Below are 23,560 nucleotides of genomic sequence, written 5' to 3'. Positions count from 1 at the left end.
CAACATGTTCATTAACACTGCACTGTCAGGCTGGCAATACTAAAACAAGCAGACTAGTACTGTCACTGGTGCGTGAGAGCTGCAACACTCTGACAATATGCTTCATAATATATTTTGAAAGTTCATAATAGGCTGTTTGTATTTTTCATAAGAAATGGTTGTTCATAAGTACATTAACTTCAATAACTGACATAGCTGGAGGAATAGGAACCTCTACAGTGACACTATAACGCACCAGTGTATCTCAGAATTGGAGGTGTCAGAGGCCACCTCCCCTCTAACTAGTATCTGCCACTGAACTCACAATTACCTTTAACATTAACAAAAATATCACTGCGGATATGGCTACCCCATGACTGTTACTGAAACGTAGACTATGCAAATAAGTAGTGTGGTTGAAAAGATTAGGAGAAATACACTGAGGTGGTTTGGACATGTGGAGAGGATGGAGAATGAAAGACTGGCTAAGAGGGTGTATGTGGGTGAGGTGGAGGGAGGGAGAGGGAGGGGTAGACCGAGGATGAGGTGGAGGGATGGAGTTGAGAGGTATATGAGGGAGGGGGGGGTGAGTTGGGGGGAGGGTAGTCAAATGGTGGGTGACAGAGTGACTTGGAGGCGTTTTGTCTGCGGCCACCCTTTGCGGGATTAGGGCGTCGGGCTATAGATAGATAGATAGATTATTATTTATTATACAGCATATCATTGACACCTTAATGAATATACTGTCACGGCTAAGAATGTAAAACTGTTGGAGTATACGACGTGACCCCACCTCGCCCTCCTGCCCTTCACCTGCCAAGCTCCCGCTCACTCCCATACTCCCCCCTTTCCCCCTACATCACGCCATTTGTGGGTGAACTTGCCCACTATTTCTGAACCACAACTCAACCTGTATTGTGGTTATGCTACAAGACAAGAGAAAAATTACATTATATAACTCAGACTTCAGAAATCATATAGTCGACAGCTCACTGTCCTAAACAATCACATATTTTTATTAGCCTATATCACAGCATAGTACAGTGACCACATAATAATATAATACGGTACACAGGATGAAGCTTGACAATTAGAAAAATTATCGGATATGTACACATGAACTTGCACACATGCGCTATTGCCACATTAGCCATCTCTCTCGACCAGGTGGACCAGTCGGAACTTTTGTCGAGTGTACATGGACTAGAGTAATGTGTGTTTAGTGCACAATGTGAATTTTCTATTACCTCTTCAAGTATTTGAAATCAGTGGCCTTCCTCAGTGGATTTCAACTTGGGGTGGGGTGGAGGGGAAGTTCGCAGGGGACCCACAGAGTTTGGCAGCTGGGGGACAACAAACGTATTGTTCTTCAACAGTCATGGATAGGAAGGAACATGTTAACAGGTGTATTGTCATGGTGCAATATCCAGGTTTTGTTTGTCCACATCTCAGTCTTCCTTTGCACTGCCTCCCTCAAACTATTCAGGACAGCCAAGTTATATCTTTATTGACTGTCTGACTACATGGAACAAACACATGATGAAAGACACCCTCGCAATAAAAAATGACGATCAACATCACCTCATTTGAGAGATTGGTGTCCCCCCCCCCTCCTTTTTTTTTAAAGCAATGATTATGTTCCAATCAACTATGACGACTGCCTTTTTGTTTCAACATTCTATTTGTATACACCAAGTTTCATTACCTGTTATCCAATACAACCCCTGTTAATCCACCTACAGTAAATAAAAAGTAAATCCAAACCCTCAACACATAGAAGGTCTACAGTATAATTAATCTGTGTCCCATGAAGGGTTCCTAACCACCTAAAAATTTTAATTCCAGTTGGAACTGCAATAATTATTGTCGCTGATGTAAAATATGCTCGAGTATCCACATCCATCCCCACAGTAAACATGTGATGAGCTCACACTACAAAACCAAAAATCCCAACAGCTAATATAGCATTAATTATACCTAACCTTCCAAATGCCTCTTGTTTTTTTTTTCCTGATTCTTGACTAACAATAAGTGAAATCATACCAAATGCAGGGAGAATTAAAATACTTTTCTAGAAGTAATAGTTTTTCCCAGTCTGAAGCAGAATTTCATGCAAACAAGCTGCTCTTCAAGATCCTTCACTGTTCAACTTGCAACAAATCGCCAAGTGCACAAACACACGTTCACTGAAGCACATGTATCCTGATGACTAAGTGACATGGCATGATCCAGCCAGTGTTAGACTAAAGCTCAAAGTCACCGCTACACAACACTCCAGTCTTGATCACAATGTGGCTGCTAGTTGGTGCCATCCATCCATCATTCAATCCTATGTTGCCCTATGAGGAGCTTAGGAACCCGGGGCTTGGCAACTTGGTCCTGACATTTAAGATGAAAGTGACCAGCCTCACTCATCCATGAGTGGCATTACGTGAGCAATAAAGCCCACCACCCCATGGATATAAACCTACACAGGCTCAATCCGACTGGAGCACCTTAAATACCCACTAACCATCAGGTGCCATACTTTGGTTATATGGTTACCACCCGGCACAGTAAATGGTTTTCCTGGTGTACAGGAAACCATTTGGCTTGTCACCCAGTGTAGAGCTACCCACAGGCAGAAGGAAGAGGAAAGAATGAAGGAAAGAAAGAAAGAAGAGAGTGTAAAGTCACCCGTAGGCAGAAGAATGAGGAATGAGTGAAGGAAAGAAAGAGAAGAGGAAGGCTGGAAGCGGGGAAAGGGCAGACACCCGAAGCAGGACTACATTGAATGAGTGGATGATTTGTGTCCCCACCTACCACTTTGCTAGTTGGTGCACTATTTAAAAAGTTTGGTTTCTTTTTGGACAGACCTTGTACCAACTTTTCCTCCCAAATAGACTGATGTATTGAGGATTTACTATTATCAGTTTGAAGGGGTTAAATTAAAAGATGCCATCATATTTAAAAATGGGCTGATGTCATTAATATTGGCATCTGTAGATATATACCTTAAACCATACCAAGCTCTCTCTCTCTACATATAGTCTGGTATAAATATAAATACTATATATATCACAAGAAAGTGATCTCTGTACATGTGTTACTACCCTTACAGTATTAGCACCAGTGACATACTGTATAAAAGCACACAAGGCACAGTTAACCACTTCACCACAATATCTTATTTCAGTTTATGCAGCCACTTGCAGATAATTTTATTTAACTTATGAAAGATATCTTATTTTGATGCATTTGGTGAAGACTTTGCTCACCCTTTACACTGAAAAGTCTTTCCTCAAGAGAATATAACTGTCTGGCAACATCACGTATACAATATAAGACATCTTTAAGCTGAACTGGTTAAATGTACAGCACCTAAAAACACCATTCATCCTAAAACACAACCTATGCAAAAATCATAACAGCTAATGCATGATCAGTAAGACATGCAGCACCTTACACATGCTTCCTGCCATCATAAGCAAGAACTTGAGTGATTCACAGACTAATTTTTAACCCCTTCAGAGTGAGGATGGCATTTTTTGTAACATTCTTTGCTACTACCAGAATACTTTACAGAACTTACGAGGGGTAGAGTGTATTTGATTTTTGACACTTCCTGAAATTGTATAAAATGGACTGTACATCAGTAACAATAGAACAAACAGTGACGGGGTTAATGTACGAGTGAAGCTGTTGTTATCTATGAACTGGCCATCTATACTTATTACAATTTCCAGCTATTTTATTGCATCTGCAACTGCAAGATAAATACGGTCATTGTCTAAACACTGCAGTGCAATGGGAGGTTTTGATTTTCTGTTTCCATTAGCATAAATTACAAGATGGCAAATGAGATTACTATATTTTCTGAAAGTGGAGAGTGCACAGCATACCTGTTTCATTAACACTATCAGGAGAGACTTGTACTGAAGGGGTTAATACTTGACTACTTCTGGTCTCTCTTATACACACACACACACACACACACACACACACACACACACAGGGCAGAGGAGAGGAAGGCTGTGAGCAGCGAATTTCGTACTGAAAGTTCAGACACTACCTACATCATCCTAAACAGCTAAATATATGGCACTATCATTTCACTACAGTATCTAACACTGGTCAAAATATTCAATCAACAGCACACATCATATTGACAGTATATATCCTGCTCAGTATCATAAGACTAAGGAACAACTTGAAATGGCAAGCATACATCAGTGTATAAGAGCACAGCATCACAAATTAAACAACTTGCAGAACAGAAATAAAGACAATACGTGTTTGTGAGGGGAGGGACGCGCGCCAAACCTGAGAAATGATAACATAAGCACATTCCACTTTGGCAAAAACAACTGTGACTATTCAACAGTTTCACTGTTGACTTTAACACTCTGACCAGTTGTTAACCAAAGTTATCCATAACACTGCTTACCTCTGACAATAAATAACTAAATCATTACCACATTCTGCTGATGAAAAATTATTTTCATTTACTACTGCTAATTTACTGAAATTTGATAAAACAATATGCACTTGATTAGCATAAAACCTTTCCCATAACATTAAAAAACAAAGAATAAAGAAGATTATTTTTTGGCAACTGCCAAACAATTTAATTTGGCAGACGACCTCAGGAAGTAGGATTACTGTGCTAATGGCAGCTACAGCTAAACAGACTGAAAAAATTATATTCTTGGGTGCAAAAGGAAGGAACTAAAGACTGCAAGCTTGCAAAATCATCCTTTGGAAAGAGAACTATAACAACAGTGCCAAAAGCAAGATCCATTCATGATACCTGGACAGTGGAACTGAGAAAACTACTGTACTGTATATGAATCATTTGAAGGAAGAGTCAAAGCATTCCCTGGTCAGAGGGTTAATTGTCAAAAGCCTTTCCATTAAGCCAAAATAATCAAAACAAGAGTAACCAAAAATATGAACCTGTGTGAGTTTGAACCAAAAACTAATAAAGCATTCCACTAACAAAAATATATGGTGGAATGTTCAAGTGGGGGGGGGGGGATTACTTCCATATTCCCATAATGAAGCAGGTGGTTGGTGTGGGGGTGGAAGGGAAGCAATTATCATAAAATCAAAACTCTAGTTTCACATTTCCATAATGAAGAAGGTAGTGGGGCAGGATCAAAACCAAAACTCTAATTTCTAATTTCACATTCCTATCACAAAACACAGGTAGTGGGTGTTGGGGTATGTGGCAGGGAGCGCGATCAAACCGAGAACCGAGCATAGGGACAAGGAACCCAGTAGAACATCAACAAAACCAGGACACTTTACCTTGCCCAGCCGGAAGCTTGTAAGAGGGAGAGATTTGTCATCAGGTACGGTGTGAGTTTTGGCAGTTTTATATAATGGCTGCAGGTGTTACGTTTCATTCGCACCAGATGTTAAATACTTTACATTCAGGTTATTAACTGGTCTCTTGGCTGACTGTACAGGGAACCCTCTTTATAACGAACCTCATATACCAAACTTTGACCTAAACGGACTCTCTAAGGCTACTGATCATTTCTTACTAATTAACATTAGTGCATGGAGTTGGTTCAGCTCTGCTTGACACTGTTAAAAAACTTCCACTTACCCAGTGAAATTGTCTTACTGTACTGTAATTTAATTATACTTTAGTATTCTTTATAATTTATAATATTCATATAATATTATCCTATTGAGCAGTAATGAACCCTTATATGTAATCAAACCAGGGTAGTTAATGAAAGTGTATTCATACGTTACGATGATGACAACACTGGCTTTCATGAGCTTTGGGCCTAACCCTTCTCTTCCTTCCTGCAATTAGTTCTTTATATAGAGGGTTGGACTGTATTTAACGGTGGTATCTGATCAGGACAATAACAGGCAATACAAGTTTTATGTGTCATGACTGGGCAATATTTGCTAACTAAATAATCTTTAAGATATCTATACTACATATTTTGCACCATAGGCGCTACTGAATCAGTCCACTATTTACTAATTTAGAATAAAGACCAACATTTATCATTTTCTTACAATGTATTTAGATCCCTCTGGGTAAGGTTCTTAAAATACACATTAAAATATAAAACACATTTTCTTCAATTATACCAGAGGGAAAGAAAAAAAAAAAATCTAAAAACTTATATAATACTGTAATATATAAATGACTGAAAACCTAACAAACAAACCAAACAAGCAGTGGTTAAAGGGGGGGGAATCTAAATGGACAAATAGTATCCCTTAAAAAAAAAAAAAAAAAAAAAATCTAAATATAAAAATCACTCCAATAACTCAAGCAGAGTATTTAGCAACTTATATAACCTACACACCAACTTCACTTCTGAGACCTGGGAAGTAAGGGAAGGACGAGGGAAGGAAGGTTAGGAATGCTTTAAAAAATTCAAGATGCACTGTGATGCTTGGAGAAATGGAAATGAGAAGACAAGACACAATGATGTGACACAACAAGCAGAGAGAAAAACAGCAGATAATTAAGTACAGCAGATTCTCTTATTTAGCAGGAAAAAATTTTGATTATAACCACAAACATGTTTTTTCCGTTCATTTTGTTTTTAAAGGCTCCAGCATGTTTGCATGCATCAGCCTTGTTCACCAAATGGGGGCTCTCCATGTTGCTCGATCCCTGGCAGCCCTTCTATTCAGTTCATATAGGTATACAGAAAGAATATCACTAATGTCCAAATCAGAGAACGGTAGGAAGACAGAATTATCCTAAAGGTGGCCAATCTAGCTGCGACACGAGAAGGGGGAGGGAATTTTCAGGTCTCTGCTCTGTCACGTTATGTTCAGTCTCTCTGAAGAAGGGTTGTGTGTAGCCCGAAACATTACTGTATTTTTAACAGAAAGATTTAACATCCATAAGAAGTCAAATTTATTAAGCAACAGTTATTTTCTATGGGCTCACAAAACAGACAGTTAAGCAGGTGCAGAAAAAGCATTGCAGTAAAGCCTAAATAATGCAAGGGAACAAAGCTCGATTCCTTTGAGTTGAATAAAAATCCTCATTACAAGTCAAGGATATGAAAATAATATATTAATAATTTTAATAAAATAATAATAATAATAATGGTAATTATTATAATAATAATAAATCAACCACATAATGTAACAAAAACACTGAAGATAACACTACAGTGATATCACACAACCACTGGCCCCTTGAATCTGTGACAGTGTATTTTGTTTACTCTTGCTATTTCCAGATTATTTTACTGAACTTAGGACAGAAATCTTGTAAGGAAGGGGTTAATTAACCCTGCACCAGTACTTTAGGATGTTTGGGCACATGAAAATATTTGAAAAATCATATCAAATTACTGGCAGATTCACTAATGTTCTTTCCAGTACCTTCCTAAGTCAGTTGGCTGTGGGAGTAGCCAGTCTTTCTCAGCCCTGTCTCTGCCGGCTTGGGGGTAAAGGCATCCTGGCGTGTGCACTCATTCCATGGTACTAACCAAGGTATGCATGGATTATATTGCAAAACAGAGCTTCCCGCTTCTTTACCATGATAGTGATAATAAAGCATATTCATAAACTGAATTTTTTACCCCCTCCCCCCCATCTTACACAAAATGTCAGCTACAGTGAACTGAATCTGTTTCCACTGAGTGGAGAAATATGCTGAAACAACCATTTGAACATACATTTTTAAAACTTACAGTAAAAGATAAATTTCTATACTGGGGTGGCAGAACAACTTGTGTAAATTTTTTTCAAGTCCTGATGCAGGGTTAACGTTATATCTAGCCTGTCTCATGTGAAAAGTCTCTCCTCAGCCATACAAAACTGGCAATGGCTGGCTACAGATAGGTGGCATGAATATAATAACAGAGATGCCACTATACTGAAGGTATTGACCACACCAGCAAAAACACAACCCAAACACTCCAACCTACCTAACAGTTGGACCGGACCCATCATCAAACGAGGATGCGTGGAGCCCCATTAATGTGGTTCGAGCTGAGCGGTCTGTCTGTGTCGCCGCGTTGATCGTCGTGCTGGCTTCGGAGCCCTCCCGCTGGTGTGGGTTTGGGTCTGAGGGTGGCTGTACTAGCATCTGTGAAAGCTGTTGCTGAAGGAGGCGTATAGTGCGGTCCTTCTCCTCTAATTGTTGTTGTAGTAGCACCACCTGTGGAGATTTGGGGATGAATCAGTTTGGCAGGTGGAGAGTTACCAACATCCCTGAGAGGTATTACCATGGCAGTGGTGTGCTGTCAAAAGCCTCCGAGCTGGCTTTGTACAACACTCCCAAGCACGAACTCAGCCACAGTTATACAATCAAAGTCCAAGCTGAGCCTACTACATATACTGTATATACTGTACTTAGATCTACTCTATTGGATATGTTTAAGTGAAACTGCAAAATGTGGTGAATGTATTTGGCATGTTAGATAAAGCCAGGATTCCAAGGGGCTTGAATGATGAGTGAATGGAAGTGTGGCCTATTGAACTGGGCAAACTTGGGCTGTCTGGGTGTTGCTACTCCTCACCCTGCTCTAGGGTGGGATGGGAGGTCCGGATGATGATGATATCTTCTACATAACAACAAACCGTTTCCTGGGGTAGGTTGGACTTGTTGGCCTTAGACGTCAGCTGGCCTAGACAGAAAACTCGACATTTTCAAACCCAATGCCCTAAGTAAGGGTGAGAGACAGCAAAGACAATTGGCCATTAAAGCAAACTTGCCCAAGCTACTTGTTGGTTGCACACTGCTGATGCTGGGACTACTGTAAGAGGCACTCAGTCCTGTATCACTAGACTACCATCATCTGGTGAAAACGATATAAACCACCAACAACCTTAATTCCCATCTATATCCTGTACAGACATGGCACATAGTGTAACTATCAAACAGTGCATCCAGAGAAATGGGCTACATAATTATTTACACGTGACCCTAGCTTTTGAATCCTGGCTCCAATCACAAGATATCTTTAGAAAGATCAAAACCATCACAACAACAACCAGGTCTATAATTCTCTTCACTTGGCCCAAACTTTTGTCCTTTTTGCAGAAAAAGCCAATGCTATCACTTAACTACCTTTCATTTCTTCACGACTGGCACCACATTCTATTGTTAACTGACTCAAATTGAAGAAATAGTAATTTTAGGACCAGATGGCAAAAAGGGTGTAACACACTCACCTGTCTACGCAAGTCAACATTTTCGTGTGAGATCTCTGTGACTGACTGTGTGAGTGTGTCCTTCTCTCCCCCTGACTTCCCGCTGCCCTCGCTGCTACTCATGCTGCTGCCCAGGCTTAAGTACAATGAATTCTGAAAGGAAATACAGTAATACAAATATTAATAGTAAAAATAATTCTGTACTGTAATAATAAAAAAAGTCTCATAAACTAAAACAAAACCACAGACTATCTATCTATCACCTGACATCTGAATCCCCAAGAGGATGGCTGAAAGCAAAACACCTCAGTGCCACTCGTGTTTTCCGTGATCAGGATGCCCTCTCTTGAACTCACACACCCCCTCTCTTGTATACTTCCCCATCCCATCAATCTATCTCATCCTTGGTCTCCCACTCTTCACTCACATACACTCTCCAAGTCAATATTTCATTCAACATCCTCTTCACAAGGTCTGAAATAAAATCATCAGGGGGAGGCATGGATAAAATATACGACACTGGGCTGAAGAACTTAAATGAAGAGATCTAAATTATGGCTGAAAACTTGCACTCCTCACACTGCTGTAAAAATAACATACTGGTACTACAGTCATGCCTTGGTGAAAACCCATCACATAACGACTTATCGTATACTGTACTGAGGTCAACATAAACATGGGTTTGATGGGGATAGGGAGAGGTCCTGTGACCACAAAACCTAAAAACACCTCTGCCGCTCACCTGAATTACAGTACAACCTCACTATAATGGACTAATTGGTGCCCAAGCCAGTAAAAAAGTGAAAGTCCAATAAAAGCGACATCTGGACTTCCCCTTGCTAACCTGGACTTTTTCCAATATATCAGACATCAATTCAGATTGCACCAATGTTTTTTCACCATGGCGTCACTAACTCTTTTCACTACCACAGCAGTACTGTACTGTATTATACATTCACTAAAATAATCAAATGGTAGTATCTATCTATCTATTTATATATTAATACTGTATTGTACACTGAAAAACATATCTTTTATTTACTGTATTGTGGTGAACACAGCAGAAGTGGTCCATCAGTGGAGTCTGTATGGTAGAGATGACTGTACTGGAGAGGCAGGTGACACACTTATTTAACTTAATGGCACTTATACTAAACAAGTATTGTACTATGATGTACTATAAGGCACACAATCAGAACTTAATTTTGAAAAATAAAGTATACTGTACAGTAAAGTACTATACACTTATCACTAAAGGTGTTCCTTTAACATTAGCACTTAATGTAGACCACTTTTCTAATTTTTTTTAACCCTTAGAAAATTCCCCACACTGAGGTCAGGCAGCCCAGAACGCTTCTGGCTTTATTGGACTTTGCTTGACATATAAGAATTTAGTCCGGTCGGCTCCTAGAGTCCGATAAAAGGAAATTCCAGTATACTGAAGTCCGTTATATTGAGGTTTTACTGTATGTCCCGGGATGGTCTTAGTTGTCACCAAGCCCCCCCCCCCCCTCAAGGCTGGGGGATAGATGGAGGGTCTGGACCATCATTCCAGGCCCTCAGGAGGTGGAGAGAGATGGGGAGAGTGAAGCAGTGAGGTGAAGTGATAATGATGCAGTGAGGGAACTGGAGAATGTGGTGGGGGAGCGTAGGGGCAAGCCAGCCGATGATAAAGACAAGACAGACATGGTGGAATCAAGCGAGGCAGGACGTAGCATTTGCATCCCACTCGTTGATGGCCGTGGCTCTTCCTCAGAGCTGGAGGGAAGGGGGAAGGTGGTGGTGACTGTGGTTTCCCGTACTGCCTTTTTCTCATTATCAGAAGCTCCCAGTACAGCCTCGTTGCTCTTTGCTGTACATTTGCTGTGTCCCTCCTTCCTGGGTTCAGGTCTTGTCCTGGATGTATGCTATTGCTTCGTCCATCTTTGCTAGGAACTCTTTCAAGGTCTTAGGTCAAGAACATGAAGGGGATCATCCCTCTTACCATCCTGTGCCTCTGCCACCTGTTCCCTTAGCTCAATGAGCTCCTCTGTTTGGAGTTTACTCAGTGTGACTGTCCTAGACCTCTTGAACATCTTCGTCAACTTCCTCAAATCTCGTCTCGTGTGAGAAGTTGATGATTTCAAGCAGGATGCTCTTTGCCACTGTAAACTCTGTAAAAAGTGCACACACTCTGGCCATACTTTTCAACAGTCAGCAATATGCTTGGTCGCACCACCTTCCATGCCGCTGTGATGATGATGATGATGATGATGGTGTTCTTGATATTACTACAGTACCCTAGCGTCCAAGACAGTAATATTGTCGCCTGAGGGTTCCATCTAGTATGAAAAACATCTTGGACAAACACAAGACCATATGGAAAAAAATTAATAGTCACAAAATCTTTAAAAAGTGCCCCTAAAAACATCTACCTAGACCTATTTTGGCACCAAAACAAATTTCCTCACCTTGAAAGTGTGTTTGTTTCTGAGCTTATCTCCAGCTTAGCAGCTCAATTATCTCCTGCTTAGTATCCTGAGGTAGATGGCAGAGTTTCAAGGGGTTAACAAACAGCATGGTTACATAAGGAGAGGCAATAACCTAGGAGCAAACGCTGAGTACAACACACGGTAAGTGTGTCCACGATGCTCTGGTGAGAGACAAAAGCAAGCCCTGCTTGCTCATCATGTAACCAGATGCCAATATTTTATTACGCAACATCTCAACCACGTCACTCTCCCAGGCGCAGGAACCATGTTGGACCGGGTGAGACCGTCATAGCTGTATTCTTCTCGGATTTGGGCCATTGTGAACCGTTGCTTCCATATTGGATGTATGAAACCATATTACAGCAATATTTTGGATTAATATTTATGGTCTCCGACTTGGATGCGAAACGTCTTGGACAAACCCATCTTGGACACGAGGGTATTGTATATTTGCTCCAGAAACGCCAAAATACACTAGTCCCCACAGTCACTTGTCCTCACCATTCACTCCATGGCGTGACAGAGGTAGTGGGCTTTGAAAGGTGGTGGTGATGCCTCGGTGAACTGGTTGAGCATCAATGTTGTGTTGGGAAGCAAGTACACCACTCTGATACTATCCACCCAGTCCTCCATTCTGTCATTGTGGCTCAGAGTACTGTCAACCAGGAGGAGGATCCTCAACAGTCTTCAAGACTGCTCCGGCTGGCATAATCAAGCAGGCAGGGAGACAGGTATCCTGCCACGTAAGAGCAGCAGAATGCGGAGGTCAGCCAAGCCCTGGAGTTACTCTTCCAAATAAACCCAAGGTTCTCCTTCACATACCCTGCCAGTGCCTGGGAGTTCTCCCAATGATAAACAAGGTGTTTGAACTTAAGATCCCCCTCTCCATCCACACAAAGGAGGATGAGGTGGTCCTTGGCTGACTTAAACCCTGGCACACAGTGTTCTTCCTTGCTCATACAAGTCCTCCGAGAGGTATACTTCCAAAACAGGTTCATCACATCGAAGTTCAAGACCTGTTTTGGTTTCTCCCTTCCTCTATGACTGCTTCAGCTTTGCAGGGAAGGTCTCAGCCACCATGTGGTCAGCAGAAGCAGTCACCCCATGCATGGTCACATTATTAAGGCAGGCCAGGCTTTAACCCGCCGTGTGCCGGCTATTTTTAGCCCCATGGGTCACCCCAGTGCCGGCCATTTTTCTACTTTCTTTTTTGGCTAATATGATAGATTTTGATGTGGAAACAATGAATTTCGCCATTAAAATGCTCACCGAGGCTTGGAAATCAGTTTTATCGAGTCCTGCATACTCGTGTACAGGTATAGCCACTCTCTCACGCTCACCAAGTACGTGAGAGAAAGCCGTTTTCTGTGTAATGTATACTCAGGTATTTATGCTGGGAAGGTAGAGCAATGTTCAGTACACTTTTCTAATTACTTCAACATCTATCACAGTTTGCATGTCTTCCTCACTGTGAATGCATTATCTTACACTTACTTGAAGATAGGTACAACCTGACTTCATTGCGTACAGTCCTGGCACTTACAAGATGGTACTGTATTTACAACTCACATGAAAATATTTACAAAATGCCTTCACTATGTACAGCACTGGGTGAGGCACACAGGTAGAGTAAGGCAGAGCGAGTGTGAGGGGGGGAGCGAGTGAGTGTATGGCCTTGACAGCCTGAGGGATGGTAGAGGAACAGTTACGTTACATGCCTGCCAATTTTTACCCGCGAATCTTGAAAAATGCAGTCACAGTGAAGTCTTTTATTTTAAGCCGTTTTAAAACGGCACTGGCACTGGCTGCGGAATTATGTCAGACCGTTTTAAAACGGCACTGGCACACGGCGGGTTAAGTTGTTTGAACCAACCCGTACTGACCCTAAACTCTTCTTGACCTTCATTCCGTTCTTGTTCCTAAGATCCTTCCATACATCAACAGCCTTAGTGCGAATGAAATTATGATGCAGGGGCTGCTTTGCTCAGTCAAGTTCATTAATCCACAGTGCTAGTAGGCACTCCATCTCCTCCCCCTTGCTCTGCTTATTAATTAGCAGTCACAGTACGGACGTTCTGCGACACCGCTTGGAAAGTATTTGAGGGGAGGCTGCCAGAGATAAAGCAGCATGGATAGTAGCCATTAGGTGACCAAGGCTGATAGACGATGCGTGCAAGCACGTTGGAGCCTTTATAAACTAAACAACACGATATGATAAAATCATAGAGACAGTGGACTTGGGCAGCTTTAGGGCTTCAGTGACCTTGCTTACCCCTTCTTATGGAGATTAACAAAGTACAATTACACTTCAAGAGAAAGGCTATGCTTTATCCTTTAAGCCATGCCCTCGGCAGCATCTGGAGCACCACGCCTTCCACTGGGGATACCACCAGACATGACTTCCAAGTTACAAGTTTCAGTTATTTCACACACAAAAAGCTATAATGACTAGTTATCACACACTGCACTACCCGTTCTGCTCTTGCACTGTTATTTGGTGACAAAGACAGTGTTTCGATGGCCTTACATGAGAAAGTTTAGTGACCCAAAGAATGCACGGTAGACAATCACAGGTGTGGGACACACAAGTGAGTGGACGGGCAAGATGCAGTCTCCAAAGGGATAGCACAAAGGAGGCCATCTGATTGGATGCCTGAGATGGGGGTTCTGAGCATGTAAACACTAAGGGACCAATTTATGTCAAATGTCTGACTGTTGGCCTGCGTGTGTTACTGCGTCCTCACCGGATCGTAATAAGTGGCCATCACAATTACAGTACAAATGAATTTCAATATTGTTATCGCAAAAGTGCGAATAACTTTTAGTTCATTGTTCTACTGATTTATCACATAATGAACAAACGTACAGAGATATGACTGCATATAAATTTAAATTTTTAGTAGACTGATTAAAGTATTAAGTTCTAACAATTCCCTTCAGAGAAATAAACACCTCTATATTTTAAGGACCACTTATTGTAAAGAAATGCAAGTACAGAACTTAATATAACCAAAAAACTCAAAGTATTTACTGTAACAAAGAACACGAAACATTGAAAATAAAAAGAACACAGATAACTTACTGCAAAACAAGTGAACACAAAGCACCTGGTGTGAATAAATGTGAACACAAAGCTATTACAGGAAACAAGTGAAACACAAAGGACTTACTGTTAATACAAGTGTACACAAAGGACTTACTGTTAATACAAGTGTACACAAAGCACTTACTGTGAGGAAAAATAATGAATTAGCACTTACCCTATTAGTATCAAATGGGTTGAGTGTGTCAGCCCCCTGGAGGACCCTTCTTAGCTGCAGCAACATGGTCTTGAGGGCGCGAGCCTCCTGACGCAGATATTGGTATGAGGTGCGGTCTATGTACACACCACCGCTTTCCGCCTCACATGCACCTCCCTGATAACATAAGAAGTTGATGTTATATAGTTGTTCTATCTATTGCCATACGCCTTTGACCTATACGGGGTGGCCACAGATGAAGCCTCTCCATGTCATCCCACCCTCTGTCATCTGCTGCCCATCACGAGTATGGGGGTCCAGGGTTAGCTAATTGAATCCAGACTTTTTTAAGGTGAATGATTAGCCACACACCCCTGAGTGGCATCATGTGAGCAACAACTGAAACTCTCTCTTAAATTTAAACCCTTATGGACCAAATACAGTGTGAGTGCCTTAACCCATTAGACCAACAGGCATCCACCTGATTACATGTGTACTGTACCACAAAGTGAACTCACCTGAAGATAGTGCTGCATTGATTTAATGGATGGTAAATGCCCCAACTTACCACCAACTATCAATTAGCTACAAATTAAATACAGTATTACACTACTGGACATCACTTATCAGACTTCAATCCCTTATAACATTACCAGAATCCCCAAAGAGATAACCACCATTAGTACTGTACTACTGGATACAACATGATATACTCCAATCCCTTATAACACTTCTCAATTCCCCTATTGTGTTACAGGACCATAAACTTATTGGTTTGGAAGGCTCCCGTAACACCTATTTCTCAATACTGTACATATTTCTGTATATGATATATTAATTCTGTAGTCTCTTACCTATGCAATCTGTGATAGTATTTAGAGATGATTAACATAAAAGTGTTTGGCAAGGTATAGCAGGAAAAATCTTGACTGCAAGCCTTGCTATCTGTCTGAGTGGTTTGGATCTTATATTTACTTCAATCCTTTAAGAAACAACCAAATCTCCTCCATGTTACCTGTCTGGGTGGCCTGAGTACTGTGTGTCGTCTGGTGTCGGGTGAGGTGGTGTCGGAGAGGCTGCCTTGCCGTGTGCGTGGCGTCCTCCCACCACCACAACTGCTTCCATCCCTTGACACACATCTATCCAAACAGATGCACAGCAAAATGAAATAAACAAGAACAGAGCAAGGTTAATACTATGAACACCCATATTTTTAAAGAGAGAGAGAGAGAGAGAGAGAGAGAGAGAGAGAGAGAGAGAGAGAGAGAGAGAATTATGTTTGAAGGAGTCAGATGACTGGAAAAATATCTGTGAAACAATATACAAGGACAAAAGGTCATGAATAAAGTAAAAGAATAACTAGTTTAAATTATATATATATATATATATATATATATATATACTGTATATAATTTCTTTCACAAACAAAAGTACTGATATCTGGATCAGTTTGGAAAGGAGTGTGGTGCAAGCAAAGAACATGCATGTATTCAAAAACAGATATGGAGATGGGATAACAGGAAAATAGCTAACATCGTGCATACTACAGCCAGCCAAGTGCATTTGATAAACAAACACACATTACTTCAATCTTTCATCTAGGCCTACTGATGCTATCTAATATTGCCTATAATTCTCATACCATAACAAGGTTAGTTGTGCCTTCACATAACCATCAAAACCACAGATTTCGTTCTGCTATGTGATAAAGCTCACACTACCTTATTCTTTATGAAATGTGCTTACAAATGAATATTAACATGTGGCATTAAAAAAGTGGCAAGAATTCTTTGGGTTTGGGATGCTGTATGCTACTGTGTTCCGCTCTGCAAACGTACTGAATCATGTTTTAAAATCTTTAGGTTAGATTAGAGTAAAATATCCTGACCAACATAACATAACTGGCTAATCCACTCCCACAACTTACAATAAAAAAAACTCATGACAAATATCATGGACACTTTGTACTGCAGTGATGTTTCACTGCACTACTCCATCTCAACCGGCAGTGTCTGCTTTGTTTATAATCTCCCTTCAATCCAGTAACACATTACCCAATTTCTCTCGCTACCTTCAGACAACTTTTTGTTAGGTTTTCTGAAATGAATGGATCAAAAATAATCTTAACTCCTCCTTTCATTGCAAGGGATCTCATTAAAAGTAAAGAAAAAACAACTAAAGGTAGCAACAATAATAATAATAATAACAACTGCATTTAAGGGGTTTATACTGGTTCACCCTTACTTGCTCAAGACATTACAGTACACTCACTATTTTCGTGATATAAACTCTTGCGAAATTTCGTTTTGCGATGGCAAGGGAATGTTTTTTCCCTAAGAGTCTCACGATTTTCCTACGATTTTCACGAGCCCCTGCATCTCTGCAGTCACTTGTTTTGAACCGATCACTGAGGAGATGTTTGAAACAGGCTAACAAGTCAATGACAAAAGTTCAGGAAGAACCCTTACCTGTCCCACCAGGTAACATCTCGCCAAAGCACAGACTTGCTGGCAACCACTGCTCGTTTGAAAGAGTAAACTGAGGAATGTGATGGGAGGCCTGAGATCAGGGACACCTTCCTCCTGATGGTGGACAGACTTCTGGCTAATTACAAGGACCTTTTCAACGCCAGAGTTCATGAAGTCATCAGACTCTGAAAACATCATTCCTGTCCTTTTGTATTCAACAAGCCCAGGCTTTGGAGAACATACAGACTGGGGAGGACGATGGTGGTATGGACGACGACATTGGGAAGCTTGATGAGCTCCCACTGGATTTTGAGGCCTTTTATGTTGAAGCATCGGGAAGTGGTGGTGTGGGGGACTCAACAGTGGTGGCGGGGAGCAGTGAGGGGGCAGGTGGTAACTAACCACCACTCCCAGCCTTGGAACTCATCTTCATGCCCCATCAAGCAGTTCACCCTAAGTGTCAGTGTTAGTAAATTCTTTGTTTAGTAATATATTGTATGTCTGATTAACTGTATGTAATTTATAGTACGGGTATTGTGTCATTAATGGGTAGCTAAGGGGGAATGAGGTAGCTGATCCCAGAACCAATTATCACTTATTACGTGTAAAGTATACACACAAATTTCGCGAGTTTGAGTTTTGTGCCGCAATTGAGGTACCAATTAAGAATGAAAATAGTGATAGTACTGTAATTTCTGACATCAGTTTCCACTGCCCATGATAATTATTTTTTAATACTGCATCTCCATCTTTTTGATGAGAGTGAGGGCTGGGACGATGATAATGATGATTACCTCAGTTCTCTGCCTCATCCTGATTTATCAATGCTGGTTCACCCTTACTTCCCCATGATGTTAGTCAGGCTACTGGAAGATGATGATGATGACTAATTTATCTCAGCTCAGTGCCTCATCTTAACTTATTAAAGTTAGTTCACCTCTAATCAGTGGCATCTGTTTACAGTGAGCTTGATAATTATTCCTCAATCTGTACCACAGCTGCCTCTTGCTCCAGCACACACATCTGTTGACCCACATGCTGTACGATACTCCAACGTATCAACAGTGTTAACCATGCATACTTTTGCCATACATGTGTGCTTCTTTGTTAATCTTTATACTGCCTTCTACTGTGTTCCTCATATACCTGTTTATCTGTGCCTTTTCTTGATCTATGCACTGTCCTTTACTTGTACTTGATTATATTAGTTCTGGTTTTCAGTTCAGTTTCTTTATCAGTAATTTTTCATTAATAATAAAAATACAGTAAACCCTCCCTAATTTGAACCTGAATAATTCGGAAATTGGTTAATTCATATCTTTTTTTGGTCACCAAATAATTTTAATTCGGAGAGAAATTTAAATTTAGCGAGACAAGTCAGAAAATGGTTCCAGTGATAAGTGGACGTGAAGTTTTTGTAGTAATCTATCTATCTATCTATCTATTGCCAGACGCCTCAATCCCGTTTGGGGTGGTAATAAGTGTAGTAATAAATGCAATTTTTAAGAACTGTACAGTACCTTCGATACAGTTAAGTGTACTGTACTCTACTACTGCGTTGCAAAACTTTATTATCAAGGTTTGACACTAATTTACTTATTGTATTGTGCACTCATTGAGTACAAAGTAATAATATACTGTACTGTTCCATGTTTTTGTGAAAAAGCCACGTTTTAGTGAGCGTGGGTGTGATTTGGGGATGGGGGCAAGCATGATCTCCAATAATTTGGAACTTTGGATAATTCGACATTGGGTTCCCCCCAATTAATCCGAATTATTGAGGGTTTACTGTAATAAAAAAGTTGATGGGGACACTCACTACCCACTCATTCGATGTAGAGCTGCTCTCGGGTGACAACACTTTCCTCTCTTCCTTCCTTCTTTCCATCCTTCCTCTTATTTCTATCTACAGGCGACTCGACACTGAGTGACAAGCCAAATGGTTTCCGGTACACCAAGAAACCATTTATTATGCTGGGTGGTTACCATATAACTAGATTATGGCACCTAGTGGTTTAGTGAGTGATTAAGGCGCTCCAGTTGGACTGAGCCTGTGTAGGTTTATTTCCAAGGGGTGGTTGGGGTTTCTTGCTCACATAATGCCACTCAGGGATGAATGAGGCTGGTCACTCTCATCTTAAATGTCAAGACCAATTTGCCTGGTCTTCGGCTGCTATGCTTTTCACGTGGCAACAATGGATTAGATGATGGGGGGGTGGGGGAGGCAATACAGGTACTGATAAATAAATTCACACAGGTAAAACTAATACCATATAAAGCACAACAAAACTTATCATCATCATCCCAACCTTTCCCCACTCAAAAGATTATTTGAGGTAGAGAGAGAGAGAGAGAGAGAGAGAGAGAGAGAGAGAGAGAGAGAGAGAGAGAGAGAGAGAGAGAGAGAGAGAGAGAGACCTAATCAAAGGTATGCCATATGAAATAGACCACACTTCATTCACTGACCATTCAAGCTCCTGAAATTCTGACTCCACCTCACAAGTATCTTAATGACCTTGACAGGCTTCAATGATACTACCTCACCCAAACTACCACTCACATTATAAGCACAGACGAGCAATACTGATACGATTTCATTACGCATCTCAAGTGATTATAAGGTCTGTGATGAGTTGTTACAGGCCTGAATGAGTTTTTGTTGCTGCCACCCTAGATGATCTCTGGCACTGGGTGTAGATAGATGGAGAAATAGATGTATACTAGTGATTTAAATGTTCTGGGAGTTTTTCACTTTTGTCACTCTAGTTCTTTCACCTTTTAGTAGCAATTTTATTAATGCACTCACTACACACCTTTCATGTGTTAATGGACATTAGTTAAACACACAGCACTGACAGGTAATCCAATTATCTGTGGGACCTTCCACTTTTATCACAAGATTTCCAAAATTCTAAAACTATCTGATTCACACACTCATAAAATCTCACAACAATATACTTTATTTACTTTTTTTTGGTCTTTCCTCTTAATTTTCCTATGAAATTTAAAAATATGCACTTTGTTCTGGGGGAAACTTTGAACTTTCATTATTTATTTATTTATTTATTTTTCTATTCTTGCTACCTCCAGACAACTTCAATCAGGTTAGGGAAGGTGTTTATTACTAACGGGATCATAAACAATTACCATTTTACCCCATTCAGCACAATGATACATTTTCCATTTTATTCCTAGTGATTTGGATTCAGTTTTCCTCCAGTCCAAACAGACCTCCAGTAGTCAGGGGGTTAACAAAGGCTGTATGTAATTCCTCCAGTTTGAGAAGTCTCTCTCAAGTTGCATTAAGTCATTAGGATAGACCAAGAATACAAAACCTACACTATACTGTATAACGCATCATTGGATTCATTAGCTTTATCCCTTTAATGTTCTATTTAATTAATTTATAATCCTGTTAATATCAAACAATTGCATTTGGCTTATTAGATATTCCATCCAACCGGAGGGGTTACATACAACTTTCATGCGTTCCTTCACTACACTGAAGCTGAATGAAAAGGTGCATTGATTGCAAGAATACAGTGCGAGATATCATCGTACAGGTAGTACAGTAGTCATATGGTGGTAGAAAGATTACAAAATGAAATTCAACTGAATAACATGGTCCAGAATTATGCCAGAACACAACAGAAACGACTTGTGGTGGTGAATGTGTTACACCTTGGACGAAAAGGGTCAGGTTCACATTACTAAGCCACTGTCAGACCAGAAACTACTTCCCTTCCACTCTAATTCCCTTCACTCTTCTACCCCCAACCCCTCCCCCTTTCTTCCTTACCTCCCCTCTCTTCTATCATCTCTCCCTTTTCCTTTTCTCCCTCTCCCCCCTTCCTTCTCCCTTCCCTCCCTCCTTCCTTTTCTCTCCCCCCCCTTCCTCCCTCTTTTATTCAACTCTACTCTTCCTCCCTCCATTCACCCCCCCTCTTCCATCATTTCCTCATTCCCTCACTCCCCCCTACCCTTCCTTCCTTGACCCTTCTCCTCTCTCCTTAGACCCACCCCCCTGTTTTTCACCCTCCCTCCCTCCAGCTCTCCCTACCACCTTTTTTCCTCCTTCCTCCCTCCTTTTCTTCTTACCTCAATTCCTCCCTCCCTTCCTCCTATACTTCATCCCCTCTCCATTTTCACTTACCCCCCTCTCCCCTCCCTACCTCCTACCTTTCCTTCCTGTTTATTCTCCTTTGTCTTCTCTACTGTCACTCCCTCCCTCTCTCTCTCTCTCTCACCCCCCCCCACACACACACAACGTACAAACATTAACAACATCTAACTCCCATTCCCTGCTCATAAAAACAGACACAGCCATACAGTACACCTTTATACACACCTGTACAGATAAAGTACACCTTTATAAACACCTGTGCAGATAATTATATATATATCTCTCTCTCTTAGCCAGGAGAGAGGTAAAGTGGTGTGTGGGAGTGTTTCTAACCAGTTGCTCAAGAGAGAGAGAGAGAGAGAGAGAGAGGAGATGGGTGTGAGAAAGAGGGAGGGGGAGAGGAGGAAGGGGTGGAGGGAAAAAAAAAAAATGGGGGGGGAGGAAAGTATGGCGTAAGCAGGTCTCACTACTGGATACTTGATAAGGAATATTCTCACGATCCTCACACAAGTGTGTGTGTGTGTGTGTGTGTGTGTGTATGTGTGTATTTATACATATATGCATACAATAAATATGGACACACACACAGCCACACATATATACATAGAGAGAGAGAGAGAGAGAGAGAGAGAGAGAATATAGGAGACAGTATTGGTGGGTGGAGGATGACAATACCAAAGGCAAAGATATAATTGTTGGCAGCAGGAAGGAGGAAGGCTATGGACTGATAAAAGAGTGGCTGAGGAAGAGGAGGAAGGGGGGTTGGGTAGGAAGAGGAGGAAGAGGGGTTGGGTAGGAAGAGGGGGAAGGGGGGTTGGGTAGGAAGAGGGGGAAGCGGGGATGGGTAGGAAGAGCAGGACGGGGGGTTGGGTAGGAAGAGGAGGAAGGGGGGTTGGGTAGGAAGAGGAGGAAGGGGGGATGGGTAGGAAGAAGAGGAAGGGGGTTGGGGAGGAAGAGGGGGAAGGGGGGTTGGGGAGGAAGTGGGGGGAGGGGGGTTGGGTAGGAAGTGGGGGAAGGGGGTTGGGTAGGAAGAGGGGGAAGGGGGTTGGGTAGGAAGAGGGGGAAGGGGGTTGGGTAGGAAGAAGAGGAAGGGGGTTGGGTAGGAAGAGGGGGAAGGGGGGTTGGGTAGGAAGAGGGGGAAGGGGGGTTGGGTAGGAAGAGGGGGAAGGGGGGTTGGGTAGGAAGAGGGGGAAGGGGGGTTGGGTAGGAAGAGGGGGAAGGGGGGTTGGGTAGGAAGAGGGGGAAGGGGGGTTGGGTAGGAAGAGGGGGAAGGGGGGTTGGGTAGGAAGAGGGGGAAGGGGGGTTGGGTAGGAAGAGGGGCTGAGGAAGAAAAGAGGGAAGAGGAAGGTTAAGAAATTACAAAAGGGTTGGTGAGGAAGAAGGGGGTTGGGAAAGTGAGACAGAAATTCTATCCCCGGCTCTCCATGTCTCACTCGACCATTTTTTTTTTTTTTTTTAAATGACAGGATTTCAGATTATGTAAAAAAAAAAAAAAAATCGAGGTACTATATTTCACAGATGTTTGAAATTAAGCTCTTTCGATTTACTTTAATCATCTTTATCTATTATTTGTGTACAGTATGTATGTATACAAGGTGTGTGTATGTATGATGTGTGTATGATGTATTATTGTGTTTATGTATGTATGATGTGTGTGTAAGTGTATGTATGTATGTATCACTATTTAAAAATCCAACTTTACTATCGCTAGAAAATCGTGTTCTAAACAACTGAGAGAGAGAGAGAGAGAGAGAGAGAGAAGTGTGAGTAACCCTTCTATTTCTGTTCATCTCACAATAGTACCAGACCAAGAGTTTTTTGTTACTTTCCTCTCTTCTTCCTCCATCCCTTCCTCACTATCATAGCAACAGTCTGCCTCTCTTACCTAACTACATTTTTATCGCATCGACCTTATCTAAACACAAATCAATCTAGTAACCCAACCTAACCACAAGGAATTTAACTTACTTTCTTTTCCCCCTCCCTCCCTATCAATCACAGCAACAGCCTCCCTAACAGCATTCTTATCTAATAACACAATCCCACTGAACCCCACCCTCACTAGCCTAATCTACACCACCCAAAGCTACCCTACCCTACCCTACCACAACCTAATGTAACCTAACTAACTGTAATCTCACAATATGA

The 23,560-nt window shown here is 41.4% G+C and overlaps 1 protein-coding gene across 1 annotated transcript in view; it reads right to left on the bottom strand.

The window, feature by feature from the left end:
• Positions 1–23,560, bottom strand: part of LOC145408401 (uncharacterized) — an 81,918-nt gene that overhangs the window by 22,215 nt on the left and 36,143 nt on the right. Inside the window, exons 7-10 of the mRNA XM_080279128.1 lie at positions 15,837–15,960; positions 14,843–14,998; positions 9,133–9,264; positions 7,884–8,116 (exon numbers count right to left, since the gene is read on the bottom strand). Coding sequence (XP_080135254.1) covers positions 7,884–8,116; positions 9,133–9,264; positions 14,843–14,998; positions 15,837–15,960 — 645 coding nt within the window. The remainder of the gene's footprint in view (positions 1–7,883; positions 8,117–9,132; positions 9,265–14,842; positions 14,999–15,836; positions 15,961–23,560) is intronic.

This window comes from Coenobita brevimanus, chromosome 77 (genome assembly GCF_032717465.1).
Source record: "Coenobita brevimanus isolate Jiangsu-jjx chromosome 77, ASM3271746v2, whole genome shotgun sequence".
NCBI lineage: Eukaryota > Metazoa > Arthropoda > Malacostraca > Decapoda > Coenobitidae > Coenobita > Coenobita brevimanus.
This window is presented reverse-complemented; position numbering and strand designations above follow the sequence as displayed.